This window comes from Lepus europaeus, chromosome 6 (genome assembly GCF_033115175.1).
Source record: "Lepus europaeus isolate LE1 chromosome 6, mLepTim1.pri, whole genome shotgun sequence".
Lineage (NCBI taxonomy): Eukaryota > Metazoa > Chordata > Mammalia > Lagomorpha > Leporidae > Lepus > Lepus europaeus.
This window is the reverse complement of record NC_084832.1, coordinates 75,164,385-75,191,275: the sequence shown is the minus strand read 5'-3', so window position 1 is coordinate 75,191,275 and position 26,891 is coordinate 75,164,385. Positions and strand designations below refer to the sequence as shown.

Genomic DNA, 26,891 nt, shown 5'->3' with positions numbered 1-26,891 from the left:
ACAGGCAGAGTGGACAGTAGAGGGAGACAGAGAGAAAGGTCTTCCTTTTGCCGTTGGTTCACCCTCCAATGGCCACCACGGTAGGCGCGCTGCGGCCGGCGCACCGCGCTGTTCCGATGGCAGGAGCCAGGTGCTTATCCTGGTCTCTCATGGGGTGCAGGGCCCAAGCACTTGGGCCATCCTCCACTGCCTTCCCGGGCCACAGCAGAGAGCTGGCCTGGAAGAGGGGCAACCGGGACAGGATCGGTGCCCTGACCGGGACTAGAACCCGGTGTGCCGGCGCCGCAAGGCGGAGGATTAGCCTACTGAGCCACGGTGCTGGCCTAGTATCTGGTCTTTATGCTAAAAGCAATGGAAAGCAACTTGAAAGGCTTCCTTATTGTTACTATGAGAGTTTATTTGAAAGGCAGAAATACAAAGACAGTGAGAGCTCCCAGCTGCTGATGGACTCCTCAAAGGCCCATATTTGTGAGAGCTGATGGGATGCCATACCTGAAAGCCAGAAAGGCCAATTCAGGTCTTCCACTTGGGTGGCAGGAATTAAAGTGAGTCTGCACTGCTCCCTCTCAGGTCTGCATTAACAGGAAGCTGGAGTCAGGAGCCATGGCTGGGAAACAAACCCAGGTATTCTGATGTGGAACATGAGCATCTTAACTGCTAGGCTAAATGCCTGCTCCCTAAAAGGTTTTAAGCATGATCCTATTTTCACTTTCAAAAGCTCACTCTGGCAGAAACGGGGTACAAAGGGCTTCAAAGGCGCTGGTTCTATTCCTTGACCTAGGTAATCGCTTTCACTTTCTGAAAACTCCATCAAATCATGATAGTCGGAGGAAGGGGGGGTGCTGTAGCATATTGGGTAAAACCACCGTCTGCAGTGCTGGCATCCCATATAGGGGGCTGGTCAGAGACCCAGTTGTTCCATTTCCAATCCAGTTCTCTGTTATGACCTGGGAAAGCAGAAGATGGCCCAAGTGTTTGGGTCCTTGCACCCATGTGGGAGACCCAGAAGAAGTTCCTGGCTTCAGATTGGCTCAGCTCCAGCTGTTGTGGTCATTTGGGGAGTGAAGCAGCGGATGGAAGGTCTTTCTGTCTCTCCCTGTCTGTAACTCTACCTCTCAAAAATATTAAGTAGGCAGTTAAGTACACTGGAGTTCAGAAGACATGTCCAAAAAGAAATGTATTTGAGATCAATGTTGTTAATAGAAGCAGTGGGTATAAAATCACTCAAGCAATATTTAGTGAGCTCTCGGACACAATGATACTGAGTAGAACAATGTAGGCATCATAATCAACAACTTATCATGGATCTTATAGTCAACAAATCAGTAATAACTTCAACTAATATTAAGTACCATGGTGAAAACAAACAGGGAAATGTAATAGTGACACGAGTGGAGCTACTTTAAATTTGAGGACTCAGGAAAGGCCTCTCTATGGAGGTGAAATATCAGGTGAGACCTGAAGTGTTGAGAAAACACTAGGCACAAGAAGAGAACAGCACAGCAATGAAAGAACAATGCTTCAAGCAAGAAAAAGCTTGGTGTGCCTGAAGAACAGAAAAACCAGTATAAATAATATAGATGGAGTGCAGCAAAGGAACACTGATGCAAGATATGGTTGGGGAAGAAGTCAAAGACCACAGTTTAAACAGACAGTGATATCATTTATAAATAGATACAAATGTAAAATATTTTAAATTACAGACTACTCTAGTTGCTCTTTGGATAAAATTGTAGAATGGCAAGATAAAAGTGGGGAGATTAACATACCTAAGTGAGAAATCAGATCACATTGGGGGAAGCTAAGGGCAAAATAAATGACTTAGAATTAAAACTTAAGGATTTCAAAAAAAGAAAACAAACAAACAAAAAAAACTTAAGGATTTCTACAGGTCAAAGACCTAGAGAAGTCAGCAAAGACGACAAAGAAGTAGCAGGAGATTAAAAAAAAGTACTTTAAAGAAAAAATGATAAAGAGTCAAATGCTTGCTGTGTAATTAGAAAGGTTGAGCAGTGAGTAAGGCTTATCAATACAGAACATTCTGGAGACCTTAAAAACTTATTTTGCAGGATAGTGACAGAGCCTAAAATGGATTGGGTTAAATACTAACTGTGAGATGCAAGGCGGGGAAAAGGAAATGGATAAGACAGTTCTTTAGACAAACTTGGCTGTAAATGCGTCGTGTCAAAAAGACTTCTAGAGATTGTTTAAATGTTGATGGAAAAGTCTGGCAAGCTTGAAATTCGAGATAAAGAATAACTGACAATTGGGCTGGTGCCATGGCTCACTTGGCTAATCCTCCCATATGGGCGCCGGGTTCTAGTCCTCCTTGCTCCTCTTCCAGTCCAGCTCTCTGCTGTGGCCCAGGAAGGCAGTGGAGGATGGCCCAAGTGCTTGGGCCCTGCACCCGCATGGGAGACCAGGAAGAAGCACCTGGCTCTTGGCTTCGGATCGGCATAGCTCCGGCCATAGTGGCCATTTGGGGGGTGAACAGATGGAAGACCTTTCTGTCTCTCCCTCTTACTGTCTGTAACTCTACCTGTCAAATAAATAAGTAAATAAATCTTTAAAAAATAACTGACAATAAATATTCTTGAGGAGGAAACAGATGCAATACAGGAAACAGGTGAAGGGCATCCATCTTAGAAGCGGCCACCCTAGCTGGTGCCATGGCTCACTTGGCTAATCCTCCGCCTGCGGTGCTGGCACCCTGGGTTCTAGTCCCAGTTGGGGCACCAGATTCTGTCCTGGCTGCTCCTCTTCCAGTCCAGCTCTCTGCTGTGGCCCGGGAAGGCAGTAGAAGATGGCCCAAGTGCTTGGGCCCTGCACCCATATGGGAGACCAGGAGAAGCACCTGGCTCCTGCTTCGGATCAGCGCAGCGCACCGGCTATAGCAGCCATTTGGGGGGTGAATCAATGGAAGAAAGACCTTTCTCTCTGTCTCTAACTCTGCCTGTAAAAAAAAAAAAAAAAAAAAAGAAGAAGAAGGGGGTGACCCTCTCCACTGAACAGAAAGGAGAGTAGTAGATACATACAAAAGTTCTTGGAACTTGAGTTGTCATTCAGAATCATATGTTCTTTCCATTAAAATCATTAAGGGTATTTTGAAAAGTATCCTATGTCAGACAACAAAACAAGTAAAGGGAAGTTAAACTAGGATTACTTATCTTGAAGGCAAATAATGATTCAATATATATTTTTCAAATAAATAAAGAGTAATTATGTTACAATATGCATCAATGCAAGCTATTCTTTATTAAAGAACAGAAATAAATAAATTAGAAGGGCATGTGTTATAACAAAGTAGATTAAGCCACTGCTTGCAATGCTGTCATCCAAATGGGATGTAGGTTGCCATCCGGGCTGCTCCACTTACAATCCATTTCCCAGCTAATGTGCCTTAAAGAACAGAAGACAGCCAAGTACTTGTGCTCCTGACACCCAGATGGACCGCCTGGCCCAGATAGACCCCCTCCTGTCTTTGGCCTTGCCCAGTCCCAACTGTTGCAGTCATTTGGGAAATGAACTAGATGATGGAAAATCTTTCTCTCTTTGTTCCTCCCTGTCACTTTACGTTTCAATTAAATAAGCCTTTAAAAACATTTTTTTTTTTTTAAATTAGCAAAACACATTCAACTGAAAAGAAATTCAAGCACTTTTTAAAAAAGTTATACTTTGGATCAGTTCTTTGAAAGAAGGGTTGTGGAAACTGACTATAAACTTTTTATTGGACAACTTTAAGATCAGGATTAATATTTTAAAGTATTTATCTCAGACTGAGAATTCATCTCTAAAGTATTAAAGAAACTAGAAAATAATCTTGAAATGACCCTAAAAGAAATAGATAATCAAAAGCCAACATCACTCTATTTACTTACCTGTACTGTGAAGACTTAATTTCTTGGTCATAAAACCACAAATCTAAAGACAGCTGGTAAGGTTAAAGTTCAGAACAAAAGGCTTCTAAGATAGAATTCTATACACTGGGTGAGGCTTCTCTGTGCTGGCCTAAACACCCTTTCCACTATAAGTATCAGATATGACTAACTCATGTGCCAGCATCATGTTTTTTATATTATAAACTGCCCTATAAATGCAGTTACTCTACTTTGATCAATGTTTCCTTAATATCAAAGGTTAACGTCTTGGACAGAAGACTAGGTCTATTAGTCAACTAATATTAACTGACTATTGTTAAATCACCAAGCTCCAAAACAGCAGTGACCATTGGAGATGCCCACTCTCATGGTACTTAAATGATACTCTTAATACTCTTTTAGCAGTCTTTACACTGCAAAGGGAGAAATACTATCTTTAGCCACTACACTTTTAGCCTTAACAATTGCTTTATCATTTCTCACAATTAAACATTTTTTTCTAATTTTAATTTATTCAAGATGTCTAGCCCAAGTCTCCCATCACATTTCCTGCAAATACACCAATTTGCTTATATTCTTAAAAAAAAAAAAAAAAAAAGCAGCTTTAACTCCATCAATGCCCAGTGGTACAATGCACTATATTCCTACAGCATTAACACCATCCATGTACTGACTTTCAATTTCCTAAAATGAAAACTCTCTTAATCTAGTCATGAAATCAATGTAATTTCCTTTTTCGTGAAGCCTTTTCTATTCTAAACAAAAATTCTACCTCTGGTTTGACATTTAGCACCAAAATAAGAATCAACCCAAAACTAGTCTTAAGGAACTAACGAAAATCAAGTAAGATCTACTTCATCAATTTTTTAGGTTAACTAAAACAAACTACGGCAAATACCCAACAGTGACAATTCTTCATTCAGTTGTTAAAGATCTTTGTTAACAGAGTTTATTTAACTCAATATATTGTTTACAAAGCAAATGTTTATTATTCTTTAATTTTAATGTAAAATATCATAAAAAAATTCTTCTAATTATTACAAATACAAAAATCCTCTCAGTTCTCCAGAAATTCATAAAATTGATGTAATTTCCTCTAACATCTACTAATAACACAGCTAAGTAAAAAGCAAACACAAACAAAAATAAAACTACTTATAAATAATGCTGACCAATTTTAGAAACTGCTACCTGAAAATTTATCAGGAAATAAGAGCCCGACTTACATAATTTAACAATCCATTTATTGAATGCTACACATTTCAAATGTGAGTTAAAATAAGAAAATATTAAAATAAATTATAGACATTAATTACAGTAGCATACATAAACAATTTAAAAGATCTTAAAACAGGATTATCCATTATAGCAACGTATAATCTGTAGAAACTATTTAAAAATTAAATGGTATAAATTTCTTCTTTCAAATCTTGAATTTTATGAATAGAATTCTAAATAATGGCCATTAACAGCTTCATTGAAAAATCAATACTTTCTAACCTTATAAATTAAAGCAATCATAAAGATGCATTCAATGCTTCATTACAATTCCTTTCCTATCTTGAAAGAAACATAAATATAAAATAAATATAAATATAAAAAGAATAGGCAACTATATGGTTTAAAGATAATGTGGGATACAGTGGGAATAGTATGTCTGATCTAGACGTGAATCCCAGTTCTATCTCTGACTAGAGAAACGATGTTGGATAAGTTGCTTAAGCTAAATTTTGTTTTACCTTTATAAAATCCTTGTAGAACTGTTAAGAAAATTTAGAAATGAAATAATCTCATTCACACTAGGGCCTATCAATGGAAGGAATTAAATAAACAGCAATTATAAGTATTATTAAATTAAGGCCTGTTGCTATAAAATTCCTATTGTTTATTGCAGCAGCATTGCAGAATATGAAGAACCACCTACAAAAGTGTAACTCAAAACAGTATTAGCTTCCCCTCAAAATCAGTTCTTTAAAGGCAACAATCATGACAAAATAGTGAATTTGCAACTACTATTTATCAACTAAAGGCTATTCTTGTAACAATTAAGTTACTGTATAGGCTGGTGCTATGGTGCAGTGGGTTAATGCCCTGGCCTGAAGTGCCGGCATCCCATATGGGCACCAGTTTAAGACCGAGCTGCTCCACTTCCTATCCAGCTCGTTGCTACAGCCTGGGAAAGCCGTGGAAAATGGCCCCCCAAGTCCTTGGGCCCCTGCACCCATGTGGGAGACCTGGAGGAAGCTCCTGGCTCCTGATTGGCGCAGCTCCGGCAGTTAAAGCCAACTGGGGAGTGAACCATCGGATGGAAAACTTCTCTATCTACTTCTCTCTCTGCCTCCCCTTTCTCTGTGCAACTCTTTCAAATAATAAATAAAATAAATATTTTTTTTTGTTTTATTTGACAGAGTTAGAGAGAGAGAGAGAGAGAGACAGACAGACAAAGGCCTTCCTTCCATTGGTTCATCCCCCAAGTGGCCACTACGGCCAGAGCTACTATGATCTGAAGCTATGAGCAAGGTGCTTCTTCCTGGTCTCCCATGTGGGTGCAGGGCCCAAGCACTTGGGCCATCCTCCACTGCCTTCCTGGGCCACAGCAGAGAGCTGGACTGGAAGAGGAGCAACCAGGACTAGAACCTGGCACCCATATGGGATGCCGGCACCGCAGGCGGAGGATTAACCAAGTGAGCCATGGCGCAGGCCCCAAATAAAATAAATCTTTAAAAAAAAATTGTTACTGTAAATTGGTAAAAAACAAAAACATATATCTAACTACCATATCACTTTTAGAGGATTCTAAATTAATAAGTAACACAGCAAGAGAATTTTACTTATTATTTCCAAGAATTTTCTTATCAAAATTCTACTTTTGCACAAGGTCAGGAAACTAACCTGTGGTCTATAAGTTAAACTAGTTAAATAAGGTTTATAAGGAACAATGAAGTCAGTGGAAATTAGGAAGGAAAGAAAGATTATCTCCAGTCACTTACCATCTCATTATCTTCATTAAAAATGCTATGAAATTAAATTACAGTAAAATAGTTGAATGACAAATAAGAAAAATGAAAACATGCATACAGGAAAAGACCATAAAACAAAAGAAACATGACTTCTAAGACTATTAGTAAAAACAGAAAAGAAAATAATAAAGGAAGAAAAAGAACTCACATTTTCTACCCAAATAAATTTTCTTTCATTTTGTTATACTACCAAAAAAAATTTAAAACCCCACTACGAAGGATTCAGAATTACAACAAAGAAAATGTAAGAAAGCTATATAATTATTACATTAGTTGTAGAAGAACTAACTCCAAGGGTAAAACTTTCATTTTAGAAACCCAATCTGAAAGCAGATAAAACTGCCAAATAAAAACATAAACCAAATGAGTGTATTTCAATCAACTCTACTAAACTTGAACACACTTTTAACCAGAAATGAACAGATGTTGTTTCCTTAGTTACTAATAAAGTTAAAAGCTAAGTAGTCCAACAGCTCCTCTCAAAATCTCTAATTCTTCCCATTAATTTACAAAAAGCAGTCCAATGAAAAATAAAAATATGAAAATGTTAACTGGACAAATGTTCCCACACGAAGTCTTCAGGTATTCACCAAGGCAAGTAAAATGCTTGTCAACGCGATTGTGGCTAGTACTAGGACCAGAGGTGAGACTGTGTTGAGTCTATGCTGCAGTCAAGCTGAAAGTTAAGATAGCTTATTGACCTTAACAAATTCTGTACTGAGAAGTGTATTACCATATATATTTATTAGAATTATCACACTTCAAATATGACAATATGATCATCCAAAGAGAACATTTTCTTCAGGAATTAAAAACATTAATATAAAAGACTAAAACTTCTATTAAGTGTATAAAAAATCTGAGATTAACTATTTACCATTGAAGTTCTCTTTCCAGAGTTACGTGTACTACTCCTTCCTCTTGTTCCTATGCATTGATTTACAACGCATTGATGGTTTCCATAGAACATATATTCAAAATTACTGATCATACATGTACACTCTATTTTTAAAATTATGCCATTGACTGCAGTCTAAGATGCTGGGTATGAATTATAACCATTCTTTTATGACTTTAGGGGTAGATAATCAAAAAATTTTCCACACTTTGCTCTGAAATTTACTATACAATAGTGAAAATTTTGTAGCCTTCAAACATTTGGCAATTCAATCAACTAAACAATCTAAATATAGCTTTGTAAAGTAAAAAAAAAATTTTTTTTAAAAGACACAAGGTATCACCAATTCTTCCTTTTTCAGGCTATTTCAACAAACAACACTACTTCTCACCACTCTAAAGAAATTTTAAGGAGAAAATCTAGTATATGTGCAAGGAGGCCAACTGTTTTAACTGTATTTTAATTTTAAAAATAAAAATTTGGTATACCAATTTATTTAAATTGTCAAGAGAAAGAAAACCACCACTGAATAGGATACTCATTAAGTCCTTAACATAATCTCCCCTCACAAGCAAATTTACAAACATACAGTTATTGATTATAATGAGAAAATTTCTATCTATAAATTATAATCCCTAAAACTCAAAAGCCATTAATTCAATCTATTCCTTCTGCTGTTACTTATTTACTCTGACTACCCAGTGTACCAAAACTAAGCTAATATTTGTGTGATTCTAGACTAAGGCATCACTCTATGTGAGCTGCAAGTGTAAAAACAAAAACACAACTTTAGCCCTTCTTACTACATTAAATTTCAATGAAGACGACAAGCTTATTTGGTGAAAGCAAAATACATTAATAACTACATTGCTTCAACATTTCCAAAGATAACACTACCAATTTTATTTTTTAAGTACTCAGAAAACCAGTCTCATAAAATCAGACATTTCTACAATTTTTAAAGATCAGAACAAATATTTCCTCTTTTGAAATCATGATCTCTTTCAAAACTTACCTATATAAAATCTGAACAATTCCATAATCTATATTAGATAAGAGATAACTTCAAATATTTAAATCAATCCTATTACTCCAACAACAAAAAAGAACCAAATCTTCTGTAAGTAATCTTACTCTAAAACAGATAAAACTAAAAAAGCCAACATTTCTTTAGAAAAATGAAAATAAAAATAAAGACTACCTATTTAAAAAGCAGTACCAGAAACTAAACTTAATGACCACACAAGTATCTTATCAACAGAATTATGACATGTACAAAAGCATGAATTTCACTAAAGGAAAAGTAACTTTATACAAAGGTTATGAAAAAAACTAAATATAACTTAAACTTACTGATCCAAACAATAAACTATGTTCTATTTAACAAAGATGGTGACTAATTATAACTTTATTTTTATTGGAGACCAAGTTAGAATGGGATCTATTTTATATATATAATAAATAAACATATATAATATATAGCCATATATATATAATATATAAACTTACATTATATATATATATATAGTTATATATATATATATATAATGGAATAGTGGGACTATAACTGGAGGCTGGCACTATGGCACAGTGGGTTAAGCCAATGCCTGCCATGCTGGCATCCCATGAGCGCTAGTTCAAGTCCTGGTTGCTCCACATCTGATCCAGCTCCCTACTAATGTGCCTGGGAAAATAGATGAAGATGGCCCAAGTACTTGGGACCCTGTCACCCATATGGGAGACTCAGAAGTTGTTACAGGTTCCTGGCTTTGGCCTTGATCAGCCCTGGCCATTGGGGAGAGTGAGTCAGCAGTTGGAAGATCTCCCTGTATTTTTTTATTTTTAATAGTATTTATTTATTTATTTGAAAGGCAGAGTTATGGGAAGGGGTTGGGGGGGAGTGAGTGAGTGAGTGAAATCTTCATCTGCTGGTTCATTCCCCAAATGGCCACAATAGCTGGGGCTGGGCCAGGCTGAAGCCAGAAGCCAAAACCTTCATCTGGGTCTCCCCTATGATTGGCAGGGGCCCAATCACTCCCATCTTCCACTGCTTTCCCAGGTGCATTAGCAGGAAGCTAGATTTGAAGTGGAGCAGCTGGGACTTGAAGTAGTGCCCAAATGGGATGTTGGTTTAGCAGGTGGCAGCTTAACCCATTACACCACAACTTTGGCCCTGGAAGATCCCATAAAAAGAAAGATGGGGGAAAAAAGGACTGAATTATACATTTAAGAGTAATAACTGAATAGAATAAAAATTTTATAAAAATTATTAAATGGTGCCGGTGCCATGGCTCACTAGGCTAATCCTCCGCCTTGCGGTGCCGGCACACAGGGTTCTAGTCCTGGTCGGGGCACCGATCCTGTCCTGGTTGCCCCTCTTCCAGGCCAGCTCTCTGCTGTGGCCAGGGAGTGCAGTGGAGGATGGCCCAAGTGCTTGGGCCCTGCACCCCATGGGAGACCAGGAGAAGCACCTGGCTCCTGCCATCGGATCAGCGCGGTGCGCTGGCCGCAGCGCGCCTACCGCGGCGGCCATTGGAGGGTGAACCAACGGCAAAGGAAGACCTTTCTCTCTGTCTCTCTCTCTCACTGTTCACTCTGCCTGTCAAAAAATAAAAAATAAAAAAATAAAAAAATTATTAAATGGTAAATTTCAAATTTTTATATTTTTAACACAAAGCAATGACTTACAATAGTGATTTCAGTATCTTTACTTCATATGCATTCTTCACTTGTTTCTCTTTTGAAAAAATAAATTAGTTACAATGTTTAGAGAAACTATGAACTACTTTTCTGCTTCAAAAAAATTGAGTCTTTCAGAATGTTAATTTCCCTGCTTATCTCATGAGTATAAATTATAAAATATTAGTTGGTAATGATTAATGATCTCTGAAATAATTATTAAATAGTACTCAAAAGTACTAGCAGATGAAGTTCAATATGTAACAAAATGTGGAAATTTGTTGACTTCATATCTAATATAAACATGTTTCCTCATACTCTGTTCTCCCACAGAAAAGCCTCTACTTCCCCAATATAAATTAGTTTAACTGCAATTCAAAAAACAAACTACTGATTTACAATAGTATTAACTCTAAATGAGTTTTATATAGATAGAAAAAAGGGAGACACACAATATAACAGTTCTTTGATTTGTTCCCAAATTAAACCCTCTTGTACAATTTTGAAACTGTCCTAATTCCATAATGAAACCCTGGGAACCACAAATCTAAGTATCAAGAAATTTTACTCTAAAAGAAAAGAATGAAAACATGGATGAGGTGTGTGTATATATAAATATATATATATATTTACACACAAAAAATGAGTTAGCATATTTCTACCACATACTTAGTTAAAATGAACAAATATGTACAAACATACACCAGTGTTAAACAAGATAAAGCAAGGTTAATATCCACTCACATGTAAACAGCAAGGAATAGTACACATAAATATAAATTGTATTATTTCACTAAAGGCAATGAAATAATGACCTTACTGATAATATTGTAACTAGATTTCAGTCTCAAAACTTAAAAAATAATATAAGGATATGGAAAAATATTTAAAGTAAAATTGAAATGAAACAGCAAAAGATTTTAAAACAAAGACACCAAAAAGAATTATGGGATTCAGAATGGGCAGGGTTAGGACAAGGATCATGACTGCTTTGTATGATAAGGATTATAACCAGTTGGGATTTCTCACAAAATGGAGTGAATTGAAGCAGAGATTAAAGAAATACTTCTTATAAAACAAAGGTAGTAGTGGTAGTGTTTCTTTCTTCATGTTGCAGAAAGAAATGAATAATTATCAAGGGTAGTGTACAGAAAGCTGTTTGAAGGCAGGGGATGCATTACAATACAAGACCTCTGAAAGGAATTTCATCTTAGTTTTCAATTTTAAAACAAAGAAACACAATCTAATAAACTATTCAGTAAAAGAAATATTTTTTGTTCTATACCAAAATCAGAACAGAAATCCTATTCTATAGGATAAACATTATGATCAATGCAAAAAGCCACTATTCCAAACTGAATAGAGAAGCAAAATATCATAACTGCTTGAGAAGCTATTTCTAACTATATAGTGATTTGCCTCTATAGCCCTTCCATGTTTAGGCAAATGTGCTAAGTGGGGCAATGAATATGTATAAATTATGTAATGAATATGTACAATACAGAGAAAATTAATTCCTCAGGTGATTGATAAATATATCTACTGTCCTGCAAAATTGGCTGGAGAATTTTGTTTGAACTAAGTGATATGCTGATTATGACTCAGAAATAATTTTGTCACACAGATTAATTAGCTGAAATATAATTTTACTTGTAAAATATATAGGGCAATCAGCTAAGGTGCCTTAACAAGTTAGTATTTTTTTGCATATTTAAAGCAGTGAAGAAAAAATCCTAGTTTTATGCAAACTTAGATTTAAGTATGAACTACTAAAAAATCGTTTGGCATTATCTACAAAATAGATAAACTTGCTTAAAATTCAATTGTAGAAAAACATCCTAGTTCCTATCCATTCTACTCAAGTGTTTTTAAAATAACCAAAAGTAAGTATTATAACAGAAGATTATAAAAACATTTAAAATACAACTTTATAATTTTTATTTGCAATTTGGAATTTAAACAACTCACTGGGAACATCCTCTATGAGGCAATGTAGCCTGTTTTTATTTAAAACTATTTAAACTTCAAGACAGGCTCAATAATGCTTTTCAAGGGCAAGCAACAAATGTGTTAGCTGAAAACAGCCAACTTAGTGACTATCTGTGACAAAGACTTGATTATGTGAGCCTAGAGAGCCTCCCCACCTCTGTCTCCCCTGTGGAGGAGGAGGTCTTTGTGTGCTTTTCTGTGTCGGTTCCACTGAATTCATTACAATAGAGATGGACATTTCATATTCATAACGATCCAACATCTGAGCAATCTTCTTCCGAGACACACCATGTTTATTCCTCCTACCAAAAAAAGAAAAGGATTTTAAAACTTTTTTTCGAATGTATAGACTTAGAAATTAAGCATTTTTAGAGGGAGCGGGAAAGGGGAGGGTTGCGGGTGGGAGGGAAGGTATAGGGGGGGAAGCCACTGTAATCCATAGCTGTACTTTGGAAATTTATATTCACTAAATAAAAGTTAAAAAAAAGAAAAGAAATTAAGCATTTTTAGAGTCACAAAATAGATTCTAAATATTTTTGCAAATAAACATCAGAAAATAAATTTCATTTACCTGTACTGTACACAAAAATTTTTGTCTCAAAAAATTTTTAAACATATTTTTATTTTTTTATTTGAAAGGCAGGGAGATGAGAGACAGACAGACAAGACACAAAGGTCTCCCACTCACTGTACACAACAGCTAGGGATGGACTGAATAGAGATCTCCCATGTGGGTGGCACAGACCCAATTACTTGGGCAATCACCTGATGTTTGCCAAAGTGCACATTAGCAAGCAGTTAGAATGGGGAAAGGTGCTGGGACTTGAACCCAGGCACTCTTGATATGGGATGCAGGAGTCTTAAACTGTGAGTTAACCAATGCTCTAAAGAACTCTTCTAATAACATAATCAAAGATTACGATATATTCCTTTAGAGTTACAGAAGAATTGAAGGTTTATAGGATGTACAAAAAATAATGCATTCATGACTTTTTAAAAGTTACTGTAGGACAGTTCCCATTTCTTTTTTTTTTTTTTTTTTTTTTGACAGGCAGAGTGGACAGTGAGAGAGAGACAGAGACAGAGAGAAAGGTCTTCCTTTTGCCGTTGGTTCACCCTCCAATGGCCGTCGCGGCCGACGCACCGCGCTGATCCAAAGGCAGGAGCCAGGTGCTCCTCCTGCTCTCCCATGCAGGTGCAGGGCCCAAGCACTTGGGCCATCCTCCACTGCCTTCCTGGGCCACAGCAGAGAGCTGGCCTGGAAGAGGGGCAATCAGGACAGAATCCGGCGCCCCGATCGGGACTAGAACCCGGTGTGCTGGCGTCGCAAGGCGGAGGATTAGCCTGTTGAGCCACGGCGCCGACCCCCATTTCATTTTTAAGAATCATTGTCAGGGTCGGCTCTATGGCATAGCAGGTTAACACCCTGGCCTGAAGCACTGGCATCCCATATAGGCGACATTTCTAGTCCCGGCTGCTCCACTTTCGATCCAGCTCTCTGCTGTGGCCTCAGAAAGCAGAAGATGGCCCAAGTCCTTGGGCCTCTGCACCAATCTGGGAGACCCAGAGGAGGCTCCTGGCTCTGGATTGGCGCAGCTCCAGCCATTGCAGCCATCTGGGGAATGAACTGGCGATGGAAGCCCTTTCTCTCTGTCTCGACCTCTCTCTGTAACTCTGCCTTCCAAATAAATAAAATAAATCTTAAAAAAAAAAAAAAAATCATTGTCATCAGCACCAGTATTGAGGCAAAGTAGATTGAGGCATTGCTTGGAACATCCACACCTCCTATCAGAGGGCCAGTTAAGTCCCAGCTGCTCCATTTGCAATCCAGCTTCCTACCAGTGAGAAGGCATCAGATAATGGCCCCAGATGGAGTTCTGGACACCTGTGTTGGGCCTGGCCCAGCCTTGGCTGTTTTGAGCATTTGCAGAGTGAACCAGTGGACAGAAAAGTATCTCTCCCTCTCTGTCACTCTGTCTTTAAGATAAATATAATCTTGAAAAAAAAATTGTCATCAATATCAAATTATTATTAGAGACAACAATTAGGACATCTCACACAAACATGAGGATACTTCAAAAAGTTCATGTAAAACTGAATTTATCTTTAAAAATAAATGGAGGATGGCCCAAGTGCTTGGGCCCTGCACCCGCTTGGGAGACCAGGAGAAGCACCTGGCTTCTGCCTTCGGATCAGTGCGGTGCGCGGCCGCAGTGCGCCAGCCGCGGCGGCCATTGCAGGGTGAACCAATGGCAAAGGAAGACCTTTCTTTCTGTCTCTCTCTCTCACTGGCCACTCTGCCTACTCTGCCTGTCGAAAAAAAAAAAGAAAAAAACTTTCTGTTGATGCAAGAATCCTTAATTTTATCATAATATACATTTTCATGAACTTTTTTGAAGCTTCCTTGTAATGGTGAGGGAAAGACTATCTACCTTTGAAAGAAAAGCAAGATTAAAGTACAGTATTAATGTAAAAGATGTCAGGGCCCGCTGTGGCAGGTTAAGCTGAGGCCTTCAATGCTGGCATCCTATATGGCAGCCTGTTCAAGTCCCTGCTAATGTGCCTGGGAAAGCAGCTGAAGATGGCCCAAGTCCTTGGGCTCCTGCACCCATGTGAGAGACCCAGAAGCTCCTAGCTCCTAGCTTCAGCCTGGCCCATCTCTGGCCATTGTGGCCATTTGGGACTGAACTAGCAGATGGAAGACCTCTCTCTCAAACTCTGCCTTTCAAATAAATAAATCTTGAAAAAAAAAAAAAAAAAAAAAGAGTAAAAGATGTTAAAGTGAAACTTCAAAGAAAAGTAGAAACTAACTGTGATTACCAAGAGGAGATAAAGGGTAACCATGACTGGGAAGAGGAACATGAATAGCTTCTGAGGTCTCATGGCATGTGTGATTGCTATTTGCATATCTGTTGTGTATCCTTGTTTAGCTCTATATTTATATTTTCTGCACTTTTCTGTTTGTGAGTTTATATGGGGAAAAAAAGTGGGTTGAAAGTTACTCCTGATAATTCATTTTTTCCAGAAAAAAAGGCACAAAAGAAATGTTTACTTTTCAAGTATAAGGTTTACATATTCAAGGTAAGAGAAAAATAAAGAAAGAAGTAAAGAAGAGGAAAACAGAAAAAAAACAAAGAGATGTGAGGCTAAAAAACTGAGGGGGATGAAACCCCAAGATGTAAAGTTGATGGCCGGCGCTGTGGCTCACTAGGCTAATCCTCCGCCTTGCAGCGCCAGCACACCGGGTTCTAGTCCCGGTCGGGGCACCGATCCTGTCCCGGTTGCCCCTCTTCCAGGCCAGCTCTCTGCTGTGGCTAGGGAGTGCAGTGGAGGATGGCCCAAGTGCTTGGGTCCTGCACCGCATGGGAGACCAGGAGAAGCACCTGGCTCCTGCCATCGGATCAGCGCGGTGCGCCGGCCGCAGCGCGCCAACCGCGGCGGCCATTGGAGGGTGAACCAACGGCAAAGGAAGACCTTTCTCTCTGTCTCTCTCTCTCACTGTCCACTCTGCCTGTCAAAAAAAAAAAAAAAAGATGTAAAGTTGACTCAATCAATTCTTTCAAAGATGGAGCTTTGCCAGGTGTCAATTAAACTAGCTTTTTACATAAAGTATTAACTCATATTAAGAAATTTATAAATGTCAAGTCCCTCAATTATAAATGAGGTCCTAACTACACAACAATTTCATTACTCATTTATTCAGCATAACCCAAATATCTTCAGTTTTCAAATTTCTGTCTCTTCCAACTCAAGTGTGACACAAACACACTTAGGCAAACAATACTAGACATTAATATTAATAAATCTATTATATATATATATGAGCACATGGCACAAAATCAAACAGAAAGAAAGTAGCCAAAGGAATGAAGGCAGGGGAGAAAGAATTAAATTAGTTGGGCTCCAAACACAGAGTAACACCTTGAAGCTAGAAGAGGGCTAACCTTATTTAGAATAAGGCAAAACCTTATTTAAAAAATGGGGCCAGCGCCATGGCTTAACAGGCTAATCCTCCACCTTGCGGCGCCGGCACACCGGGTTCTAGTCCCGGTCGAGGCACTGGATTCTGTCCCAGTTGCCCCTCTTCCAGGCCAGCTCTCTGCTGTGGCCCGGGAGTACAGTGGAGGATGGCCCAAGTGCTTGGGCCCTGCACCCACATGGGAGACCAGGAGAAGCACCTGGCTCCTGCCTTCGGATCAGCGCGGTGCGCCGGCTGCAGTGCACTGGCCGCGACGACCATTGGAGGGTGAACCAACGGCAAAAGAAGACCTTTCTCTCTGTCTCTCTCTGTCTCACTATCCACTCCACCTTTAAAAAAAAAAAAAAAAAAATGGGGGTAAAAGGCACACAACTGTATACTTACAAGGGTGAATTGTAAAGTATATGACTTATAAGTCTACAATGAAGTGGTGACCTAAAGGAGGAGGTACTGCAAGTGGAGAAAGAGCCTTCATCAGGAACAGCAGCGATGTTAAGAGGAAAAGGATAATGGAAAAGCTGGAGTGAAAGTAATGCAAAACCACAGTCTCTCTTCCCAAGCTCTGAAATCTAGTTAAGCTCCGAAAACTGAGTTTTCTAATAATTCACATGTAGCAAAACCTGCATTCATTGGCAGCACAACCTATTCAGAACTGATGTTAACGGAGTGTAGACTTTCTTATTACTTACTTAGACTGGCAAGTTGTAATTTGCTACAAATATATCAAGATGTTTGATTATCACATGCTGCCCCAAACTCTGTTAGTAATGTTACAGTTATGTATACGTAATTTCAAAACATCTCAAAAAGTCTGAATTACAAAACACACTGGTTCCAAGGATATGGGAATGGGACTATGACCTTGAAGTAGTAAAGACTGAAGAGAGAGCAAGGCAAAAGCACAGGTAAGAAGGTAGTGAAATCTGAAACCTAAAATGAGGAGATGAATGCAGAAACACACTGTGAGAAGTGAGTGGCATAGCTAAAAACAGAAGGAAAAGTTCCAATTTTACTTTACAAAGTTTCCTGTACCTACACTAATATTCAAATAAACTGTAAATGACATAGGAATTCACATTAAGGAAAAAAAATACTTAACAAGGAAAATTTAATAAAATTTAACACGGCAAAGCTACTCAAAAATCTTTAGGTCACTATGTTCCTCTAAACAAAATAAATAGTAGTCCCTACTCATAAGTAGCAAAGATATAGCAAGCAAAAAGCTAGCAAAGAAACTGCTAATGTGAATGAGAAGTGAAAGAAATAAAAACAAGAGTTCAATAAAAATGTGCCTTACTTTTCTAATTCTTCAGGATCAAATTTCCACCAAGTTTCAGGTTCATGAAACTCTACTCTGTATCCTTTTCCTATGGCCTACACAAAGGAAAGGAAAGAAAACAAAAACCCAGAGAATGCTTCTTAAAGTAAAAAGAAGGCAGACAGATATAAATTTCATTTGAATAAATCTCTAAACTTGCACAACCAAGGGAAATGTTATTTTATTTTATTAAATATTTGGTCTAGAAATATTAAGACTACTTCCCTGGACAATTCCAGTTACTCTCCTCAAGTTCAGGCAGAAATAACAATATGAGCATACCCCTTAAGAAGAACCATCCCCAATTTTTAAAAAAAAATAAGTAAGCCAACAAACCTCTTTAGAAAACAAGGACAAATGTTTTAATAATAAAGGTGAAATTAACCAGAAGTTCAGAATATGAAAAAGTTTATTAATTAGAAAAAATTTGTATTTCATATTTACCATTTCCACATATGGTTTCATTTCCCAAGCCTGTGTATTAGTGTTGTCTATTATAACTGGAGATCTCCCCTGATCGATAGCTTGTTTTGCTGAAATAAGAAACAAATTTAAAAAACTAAAACCAGAATGATTAACTTAAATATAGAAATATAATTTAGATATTCATTTAGAAATTTATTGCATCTCTGTATTAAAAACCAAAATTGGGGGCCAGCATTAGGTTCAAGTCCTGGTTGGTACACTTCAGATCCTACTAATGCATCTGGGAAAACAGTGTATGACGGCCCAAGTGCCTAGGCCCCTGCCATTCACATGAGAGACCTGGACGGAGTTCCTGGCTTCCTGCTTTGGCCTGGCCCAGCTCCAGCAGTTGTACCAACTTGGGGACTGAATCAGGAATGGAAGGTATCTCTCTCTTTCTTTCTCTGTCTCTCCCACCCACTCTCACCATTCTGGCTTTCAAGTGAATAAATCTTAAAAAACACTGGGCAGGGGCCCGCTCTATGGCATAGCGGGCAAAGCTGCCATTTGTGGTGCCAGCATCCCACACAGGCTGCTTCACTTCCCATCCAGCTCTCTGCTATGGCCTGAGAAAGCAGTGGAAGATGGCCCAAGTGTTTAGGCCCCTGCACCCACGAAGGAGACCTAGAAGACGCTTCTGGCTCCTGGCTTCGGATTGGCACAGCTCCAGCCATTGCAGCCATGTGGGGAGTGAACCAGCAGATGGAAAAATTACTTTCTCTTTCTCCCTTTCCCTCTCCCTCTCTGTGACTCTGCCTTTCAAATAAATAAATATTTAAGAAAGAAAATTTTTTTTCTTTCGTTGTACAACTTCTTGAATCAGTACCATGAAAAAATAAAAAGGACTCCATTACATTAAAAGAGAATTAACACACATACTACATGTCAAGAATATTTTCTGGACTGGATGCTGGCTTTGACAAACTGGTTGTCAAAGGCATTTGGGGGAACAGAGGTGAAAGTGGTGGGCATTATGGTGCAGTGGGTTAAAGTAACCACTTGGGACACACGCATCCCATATCAGAGTTTCTGGTTAGAGTCTGGACTGCTCCAATGCCAATCCAGCTTCCTACTAATGCACACTCTGGAAGGCAAATGACTGTGCAAGCATTTACCTCCCTACTGCGCACAGGGAGACTGGGATGGAATTCAGGGTTTCTGGCTTCAGCTTGGCACAAATCCAGACACTCGTTGCAGCTATTTGGGGAATGAATGTTAATAGAAGATGTGCTCTCTCACTCTCTGCCATTCAAATAAAAAGAAAATAATTCTTTCAAAAAGAGAGTTGGGCCCATGTGAGACACCAGGACGAAAACCCTTGAATTTGCCTGACCACACCTGGTTGTTATGGCTACCTGGGAAGTGGACCAAAGGATGAAATGTCTCTCTTTCCATCTCAGTCTTTCCCTCTCCCTGTCACTCAGCCTTTCAAATAAACAGATACTAAAAAAATAGAGTGCTGGGAAGCTACAATAAGATATTAAAAGTGGTCATCTATAGGTAGTGAAAATATCTGCATTTTATGTTTATCTGTATTTTCTAATTTTCTAAAATGTACAAACAATACTTTTGAAATAAGACAGGCTTATGTTAAAAACAAGTATGGATTTATTATAACCTACCAGTAAAGCTTTATATACTAAATACCACAGTTCAATTGCCTTTGTGGATGCCTTAGGACAGTGATTCTCTGAAGTAAAAATGACGTAGAAAACAACTTTTCTACTCTATACATCCCTATCCAAATACCGCAACTTCATCATGAGGCAAAAATTATGGTCATGAGCTACTGTTAATGACAGAAATGTATACACCACTTAGATGTACCAGACAAGAAAAATAATTAGGGGCCAGCACCGTGGCGTAGCACGTAAAGCTGCCGCCTGCAATGCCAGCATCCCACATGGACGCCAGTTCAAGTCTCAGCTACTCCACTTCCGATCCAGCTCTCTGCTATGGCCTGGGAAAGCGGAAGATGGCCCAAGTCCTTGGGCCCCTCCACCCATGTGAGAGACCTGGAAGAAGCTCCTGGCTCCTGGCTTCATTACTGGCACAGTTCCAGCTGTTGCAGCCAGTTGGGGAGTGAACCAGTGGATGGAAGACTCTGACTCTCTCTCTCTGCCTTTCCGCCTCTCCTCCTCTCTCTGTGTAACTCTGACTTTCAAATAAATAAATAAATCTTTAAAATTTAAGACAACGCCTAGTGTTGTGGCACAGCAGGTTAAGCCACTGCTTGAAGTGCTAGCATCCCTTATGGGTGTCAGTTCAAGTCACAGCTGCTTCACTTCTGATCTGGCTCCCTGCTAATGAACCTAGGAAAACAGCAGATAGCTCCTTGGGCCCCTGCGCTCACATGGGAGACCCAGAAGAAGCCCCTGGCTCCTAGCTTTAGCCTGGCCCAGCCCTGGCCATTGCAGCCATCTGAGGAGTGAACCAGCAGATGGAAGGTCTCTCTTTCTCTCTCTGTAACCCTGCCTTTCAACAAATAAAACAAATATTTAAAAAAGAAAGAGAAAATGTAAAAGACAAAATGCAAGGCTATGGGAATTTCCTTGGGACTTACAATTCAAAATACTAAATTCAACATACAGAAAATGTACATATGGCTAAGGCAGACAGAATTCTAAGGTTGTTCAGTAATAACTATGGCGCAAAACATATTTGGGAAATGTCTCTAAATACCTAATGAAATTTACAAATTGGGTCACAATAGAGTCTATTAAACCTATCAGTGTGATGTTATCATCCTCTACCACTCCATTTCTAATCATAAACAGTGATCAAATGTCCATCCATTCAAAAAATTCTTATAAAAATAACGATCCTATTGTTTGACAATTAGATACACAGCTAAGGAGTTGTGCTCTACATGAAGAGCTTGTTTATCTAATAAACTTCTGATTTGTATGAGTAAGATTAACTTTTTTTCAAGATTTTATTTATTTGAAAGGCAGAGTTACACAGAAGGAGAGAGGCAGAGACAGAGTGAGTGTCTGTTTGCTGGTTCATTCCTCAAATGCCCGCAATGTCTAGGGCTGGGCCAGAAAGAATCCAGGAGCTTTTTCCAGGTTTCCCTCATGGGTGCAGGGAACCAACGACTTGGGCTATCCTCCACTGTTTTCCCAGGTACATTAGTAGGGAGCTGGACTGGAAGTGGAGCAGCCACGACTTGAACTGGCATACAGGAGGCGAATTAACCTGCTAGGCCACACAACATTTGCCTGGATTAACTTCTTTGTATGTATAACCATCATCTATCACCACAATCCAATGCATTGCAAGAGAACAGACCTCCTAAGAAAATTCTGACTATCCAAAAAAACAGAGTAGCTTTTTAAACAAATTACTCACCTTACTCTACGAAAAAGAAGAACTGAAGAAGTTTTCTATTTGTGAATACTCTAAAATTACTTTGATTCTTCTAATAATAAATATAAAGCAAGTTTTCCCACAATAGTACCTGACATTTAAAGGCATTCAAATAAATATCTGTTGAAAAGATTCTGTTCTAAATGATATATATCATAAATTTTCAAAATGTTTAATGGTTGCTAAATATCATTACCTCAAAGGTAAAAATAATCTTGAAAAAAAACCCTTTTTTGTTACAGATAAGAAAACCAGCAGTTTATTAAGACACCATTATTTTGTTCAGCAAGTGTAATTAGCATAATTCACAGGCCATAAAAATTGTATTTATTTTATTTGAAAGACAGACAAATACAGAGACCATCTATCTCATGGTTCATTCCCCAAATACCCAGAACAGCCAGGGCAAGGTCATGCTGAAGCCAAAAGCCCGGATCTCAGCCCTGGTCTTCATATGAGAGGCAGGGACCCAACAACTTGAGTCATGACCTACTGCTTTCTAGAATGCACATTAGCAGGAAGCTGAAACAAGGGCAGAGCCCAGACTGGAACGTAATCACTACAAAAACATCCGGCCCACATGGCATAAACATTTTGAAGAAGTATTCTACATATGCGCTGCAAAGAGAAAAATAAATCCCACACAAACTTCCCAGTTCACCAAAAGTGGGCTTTGCCCACTCTCTTTACTCATTCTATTTACCGCCTGATCTTGCTCGTATTAACTTTCGACCAATAAATAATTCCAAACATTTTTGGAATTGCAACACCATCAGTTTGATTTAGACAATAATGTTCTTTGGCATTAAATGATTAAAAAAAATTTTAGTTTCTTACATCACCCTCTAACATATTTGGAGAAATCTTAGAGTGCTACAAAATCATAGGTTAAACATCTCTTACCCAAAATGATGAGGACCAGTGTTTTGGATTTCATATTTTTTTCAAATTTTAGGGTATTTACATAGACCTTACTTATAGGTTCAGCATTTTTAAACAAAAAATATAAAACCTGAAACTTTTTGAGCAAACATGTGGAGGTTCAAAAAATTTCAGATTTTGGAGCATTTAGATTTGGAGTTTTTGGAGCAGAGATGCTCAACCTGTAGTATAACAGTCTCACAATCAAACTTACTTGACACTTAAATATTCCTGTGAAACCATAAACTAAAACAAAGTAAAAACTTTTTACTCCAAAATATCTTCACTGACATTCCTTGCTCTAAAAAAATGGACAATTAAGAAGGAAAAGCACTGGGGGCATGCTTTGTGGCACCATGGGTTCAGCCACTGCTTGAGACACCCACATCCCATATTAGGTTTAGTCCTGGCTACTTTACTTCTGACCCAGTACCCTGCTAAACACCTAGGAAGCAGGATATAATGGCTCACTTCACTCTGCCACCCACATGGGAGAACCCAATGGAGTTCTTGGCTCCTGGCTTTAACCTTCTCAGTCCCAACTGTTATAGCCATTTGGAAAGTGAAGCAACAGATGAAAGATCTCTCTCTCTCTCTTTTCCTCTCTCCCTCTAACTGTGCTTTTCCAATAAATAAATAATCAATCTTTTAAAAAATCCTATACATACTATACTATATAGAAACCTTAGCTGGTAGCTACAAATGAGACAAAGTTCTTCATTATAGAAGAATTTTTGCTATTAAACATGGAAGGAATGACAGATCTAGAAAATCACTATTTTGCATCTCTTAATGAAATAACAGATCCAGGAGATAATTCAGTGTTGGATAAAACCAGCAGCTATAAAGCTTTATAGGGAACTTGATAATGGAAACAACAGCTTGTCCCTTACTTGATAATGGAAACAACAGCTTGTCCCTTTAAAGCTACTGATCAATTTTACCATCACTAAGAGTGGAACAACCAAACATCTGCTTGCCAAAAACTAAAGCTGAACCTAATCAAGCCTCCAGTCTACAGCTAATTTCCATTTATGAAAAATGTAAGAGAAAAGGGAACAAGAAAAATAGCTACCACTAGGAGCAAACAGATAATCACAGAATATGGAACACCATAGTACAAATGATCTAGGTTCTGCAGCAATAGCATAAGGGTTAAAGGAAAACTTCTATAGAGTAACACAATAAAACATAAACTCTATATATTGAGGACTTCTTTGGATCCTGATTCAAATGAAACAACTGTAAAACAAATTTTAAAACAATAGGGAAAATTCAATTAGATGATGTTTAGAAATTATCATTTTTATGTGTGGTAATGGCATTGCACTAGATACGATAAAGTAAGGTTAATTTGAAATGCATAAAGTATAATGTCTAGAATTTGTTTTAAAACACTTCTAGAGGCCAGTGCTGTGGCGTAGCCAGTAAAGCTGCCGCCTGCAGTTGCTAGCATCCCACACAGGCGCCGGTTCGAGTCCCAGCTGCTCCACTTCCAACCCAGCTCTCTGCTATGGCCTGGGAAAGCAGTAGAAGATGGCCTAAGTCCTTGGACCCCTGCACACATGTGGGAGACCCAGAAGAAGCCCCTTGCTCCTGGCTTCAGATCAGCACAGCTCCAGCCATTGCGGCCAACTGGTGAGTGAAGCAGCAATTGGAAGGCCTCTCTCCCTCTCTTCCTCTCTCTGTGTGTATCTCTGACTTTTAAATAAATAATTTAAAAAAAAAAAAAGACTCTGGGAGGGGCAGTGGTGATGGCTCAAAGTAATTGGATTTCTGCCACCACCCACATGGAAGACATAGACTATACTCTTGGCTCAAATGTCCTTGCCTGGGCTGCTGCAGCCATTTGGGGAGTGAATCTGCAGAAGGGAACTCTCTCTTACCTCACCGTGTTTGCAAAAGGGAACGCTCCCTTTTCTCCACGTGTTTGTGTGTCTCTACCAGATCAATAAAAATTTAACTTATATGCATTTACTTACACAGTTCTAAACCAATAGTTTTTATATGATTGCACATTAGAATCATCTAGAGAGGGGAAGGCAATGTGGCGTAACAAGTGAAGCCACAGCCTGCGACACTGGCATCCCATATGGGCACAGGTTCGAATCTGGGCTGCTCCACTTCAGATCCAGTGCCTTGCTAATGCACAGGGGAAAGCAATGAAAGATGGCACAAGCCCCTGGGTCCTTGCACCTATATGGGAGACCCACATGAAGTTCCTGGCTCCTGGCTTCAGTCTGGCCCAGTCATGGCCGTTGTAGCCATTTGAGGAGTGAACCAGCAGATAGAAGATTGATCTTTCTCTTTAACTCTGCCTTTCAAATTAAATAAATTTAAAAAAAAAAGAAAAAGAAAGAAAAAAAACTCATCTAGAGAATGTACACACACACACACACACACACAAAGAGATACCATGTTTTGGCCCCACTCCAAAACAATTAAAATAAAAATATACAGGGCCAAGGACCAGGAATAAGTCTTATTTAATTTAAAAAAAAATTTTTTTAAGACAGGCAGAGTTAGACAGTGAGAGAGAGAGAGACAGAGAAAGGTCTTCCTTCCATTGGTTCACCACCCCCCAAATGGCCGCTAAGGCCAGCGTGCTGTGCCGATCCGAAGCCAGGAGCCAGATGCTTCCTCCTGGTCTCCCATGCACTTGGGCCATCCTCCACTGCCTTCCCAGGCCACAGCAGAGAGCTGGACTGGAAGAGGAGCAACTGGGACAGAACCGGCATCCCAACCAGGACTAGAACCTGGAGTGCCGGCGCCGCAGGAGGAAGATTAGCCAAGTGAGCCGCGGCACCAGCCAGGAATAAGTCTAATTTAAAGATCCCCAAGTTATCCAAATGTGCAGCCAGGTTAAGAAGCATTGTTTGCAATAAACTCATGTCCTTTAAAAAATGTACTGAGTAGGTTTCTTGCAGAGCAATATCAAGGAGAAAAAATATTCATGGATATTATACTAAGCCTTGGAGAACATAAGCATTATTCTCAGGGAAATAACTTTTGGAATTATGTAATAGCATCAGCACTCTCTGAATTAAGGTATAAAAGAACACTGATCAAAATAACCCATACCTAAATTTAAACAGCTTATATACTAATATACTATCTACAATTTATAAAATGTTTTTATCTAAATTCTTTCACAACAACCTTGATCAAGTAAATTAAGCGTAATTAACAACAACTCTAATAAATGAAGAATATGGATTTCAAAGTTATATAAATGCTCTGTCAAAGTCATCTAGCTGGTAAAAATCTAAGTTGAGAATAATCCTAAAAAGTAGATCTTTTGATTCCTAGTCAAATATTCTATCCCAGGAGACTTGGTCCAAAACAAACCTCTGCTCTGGTTCCAGTCATGGGCATCACCAAGTTGATTAACATTATACCTGTACCCATCTTGATGGTGAAAATAGTCATCAGTGCTGAACACAATGCCATCACGACTCTGACCAAGCAGAATTCTGTTAACAGAAGAAATCATAAAGGTGCCATTTTTAAAATTTATAACCACCAGAAATAAACCAGAGGAAAGATCATTAAATGAATTCCTGGCACTTACTTGCAAGTATATTGCAAATACAATAGCACAGAAGCTGAACAATCTTAAAAAGCTTTCAGATTTCAAATGCCACTTCACACTTAAATCTACATAACTGTAGTCAGCATCAAAAACTTTTTAAAGCAGCACTTGTAACACAACTTTTTAAAGCAATTTTCACCCAATCCTAAAATTACAACAACTGTTACTCATGTCTTACCTTTAGTGACTTTGTATTTGGTATCTAAAATTCCCTCAATTTAGTCCAACAAAAAAGCTTAAGCAAGGAATTCATCTGGGAAGACTCTATTTGACCCAAGACCACTTCAATAAACTTATTTCCATAAGGCACAAATACATAGGACTTGTAAGTGAGCATCAGAAATAGCTTTAGACTTAAGGCTGTGAAATAACCTGTGATCCTGCAAAGTATAATCAAACTTTAAATTTTTAAAGAGATGAAATCACTAAATGAAGTCAATTATTAAGCATGAAATAAAAAGTAAACTCAGAGTAGGTCAACAAATTTTCGCATCAAGTTTTGTTTCGAAAATGTTACTACCCGGAATTTCCACACAAGCTAAAATTAACAAATGCCAGAGAATTCTCATAACCAATGACTCAAGAGATCGGAAGTGTGCTCAGAAACCAAAAACACAGTAAGATAGTAACTTGGATTTAACAACACAAAGTACTTTGCTTCTCTCTTGTCTTTAAACCGTTGGGCAACTGGGTATCATCCTATAATCTCTAAGGGGTGGGAAGTGGTATAGAAGGTGACAGAAGGAAAGAATACTTCCTATTAAAAGTCCTAGAAATTCATGG

General features: G+C 38.5%; 1 protein-coding gene across 7 annotated transcripts in view; it reads right to left on the bottom strand.

Moving 5' to 3' along the window:
• LOC133761711 (NEDD4-binding protein 2-like 2) overlaps positions 1 to 26,891 on the bottom strand; it is a 127,741-nt gene that overhangs the window by 86,115 nt on the left and 14,735 nt on the right. For 3 of the 7 annotated variants that reach the window (XR_009866216.1, XM_062194390.1, XM_062194391.1), the window contains exons 3-6: positions 25,865 to 25,989; positions 18,206 to 18,294; positions 17,741 to 17,817; positions 12,620 to 12,766 (exon numbers count right to left, since the gene is read on the bottom strand). Coding sequence is in view for 5 of the 7 variants with exons in the window: in XM_062194390.1 (XP_062050374.1) it covers positions 12,620 to 12,766; positions 17,741 to 17,817; positions 18,206 to 18,294; positions 25,865 to 25,989 (438 nt within the window). In the remaining 2 variants the exon portion in view is untranslated. Of the gene's footprint in view, positions 1 to 5,105; positions 7,575 to 12,619; positions 12,767 to 17,740; positions 17,818 to 18,205; positions 18,295 to 25,864; positions 25,990 to 26,891 lie in introns of those variants that run through there. The other 4 variants (XM_062194393.1, XM_062194392.1, XM_062194394.1 and 1 more) reach the window with 4 other exon arrangements.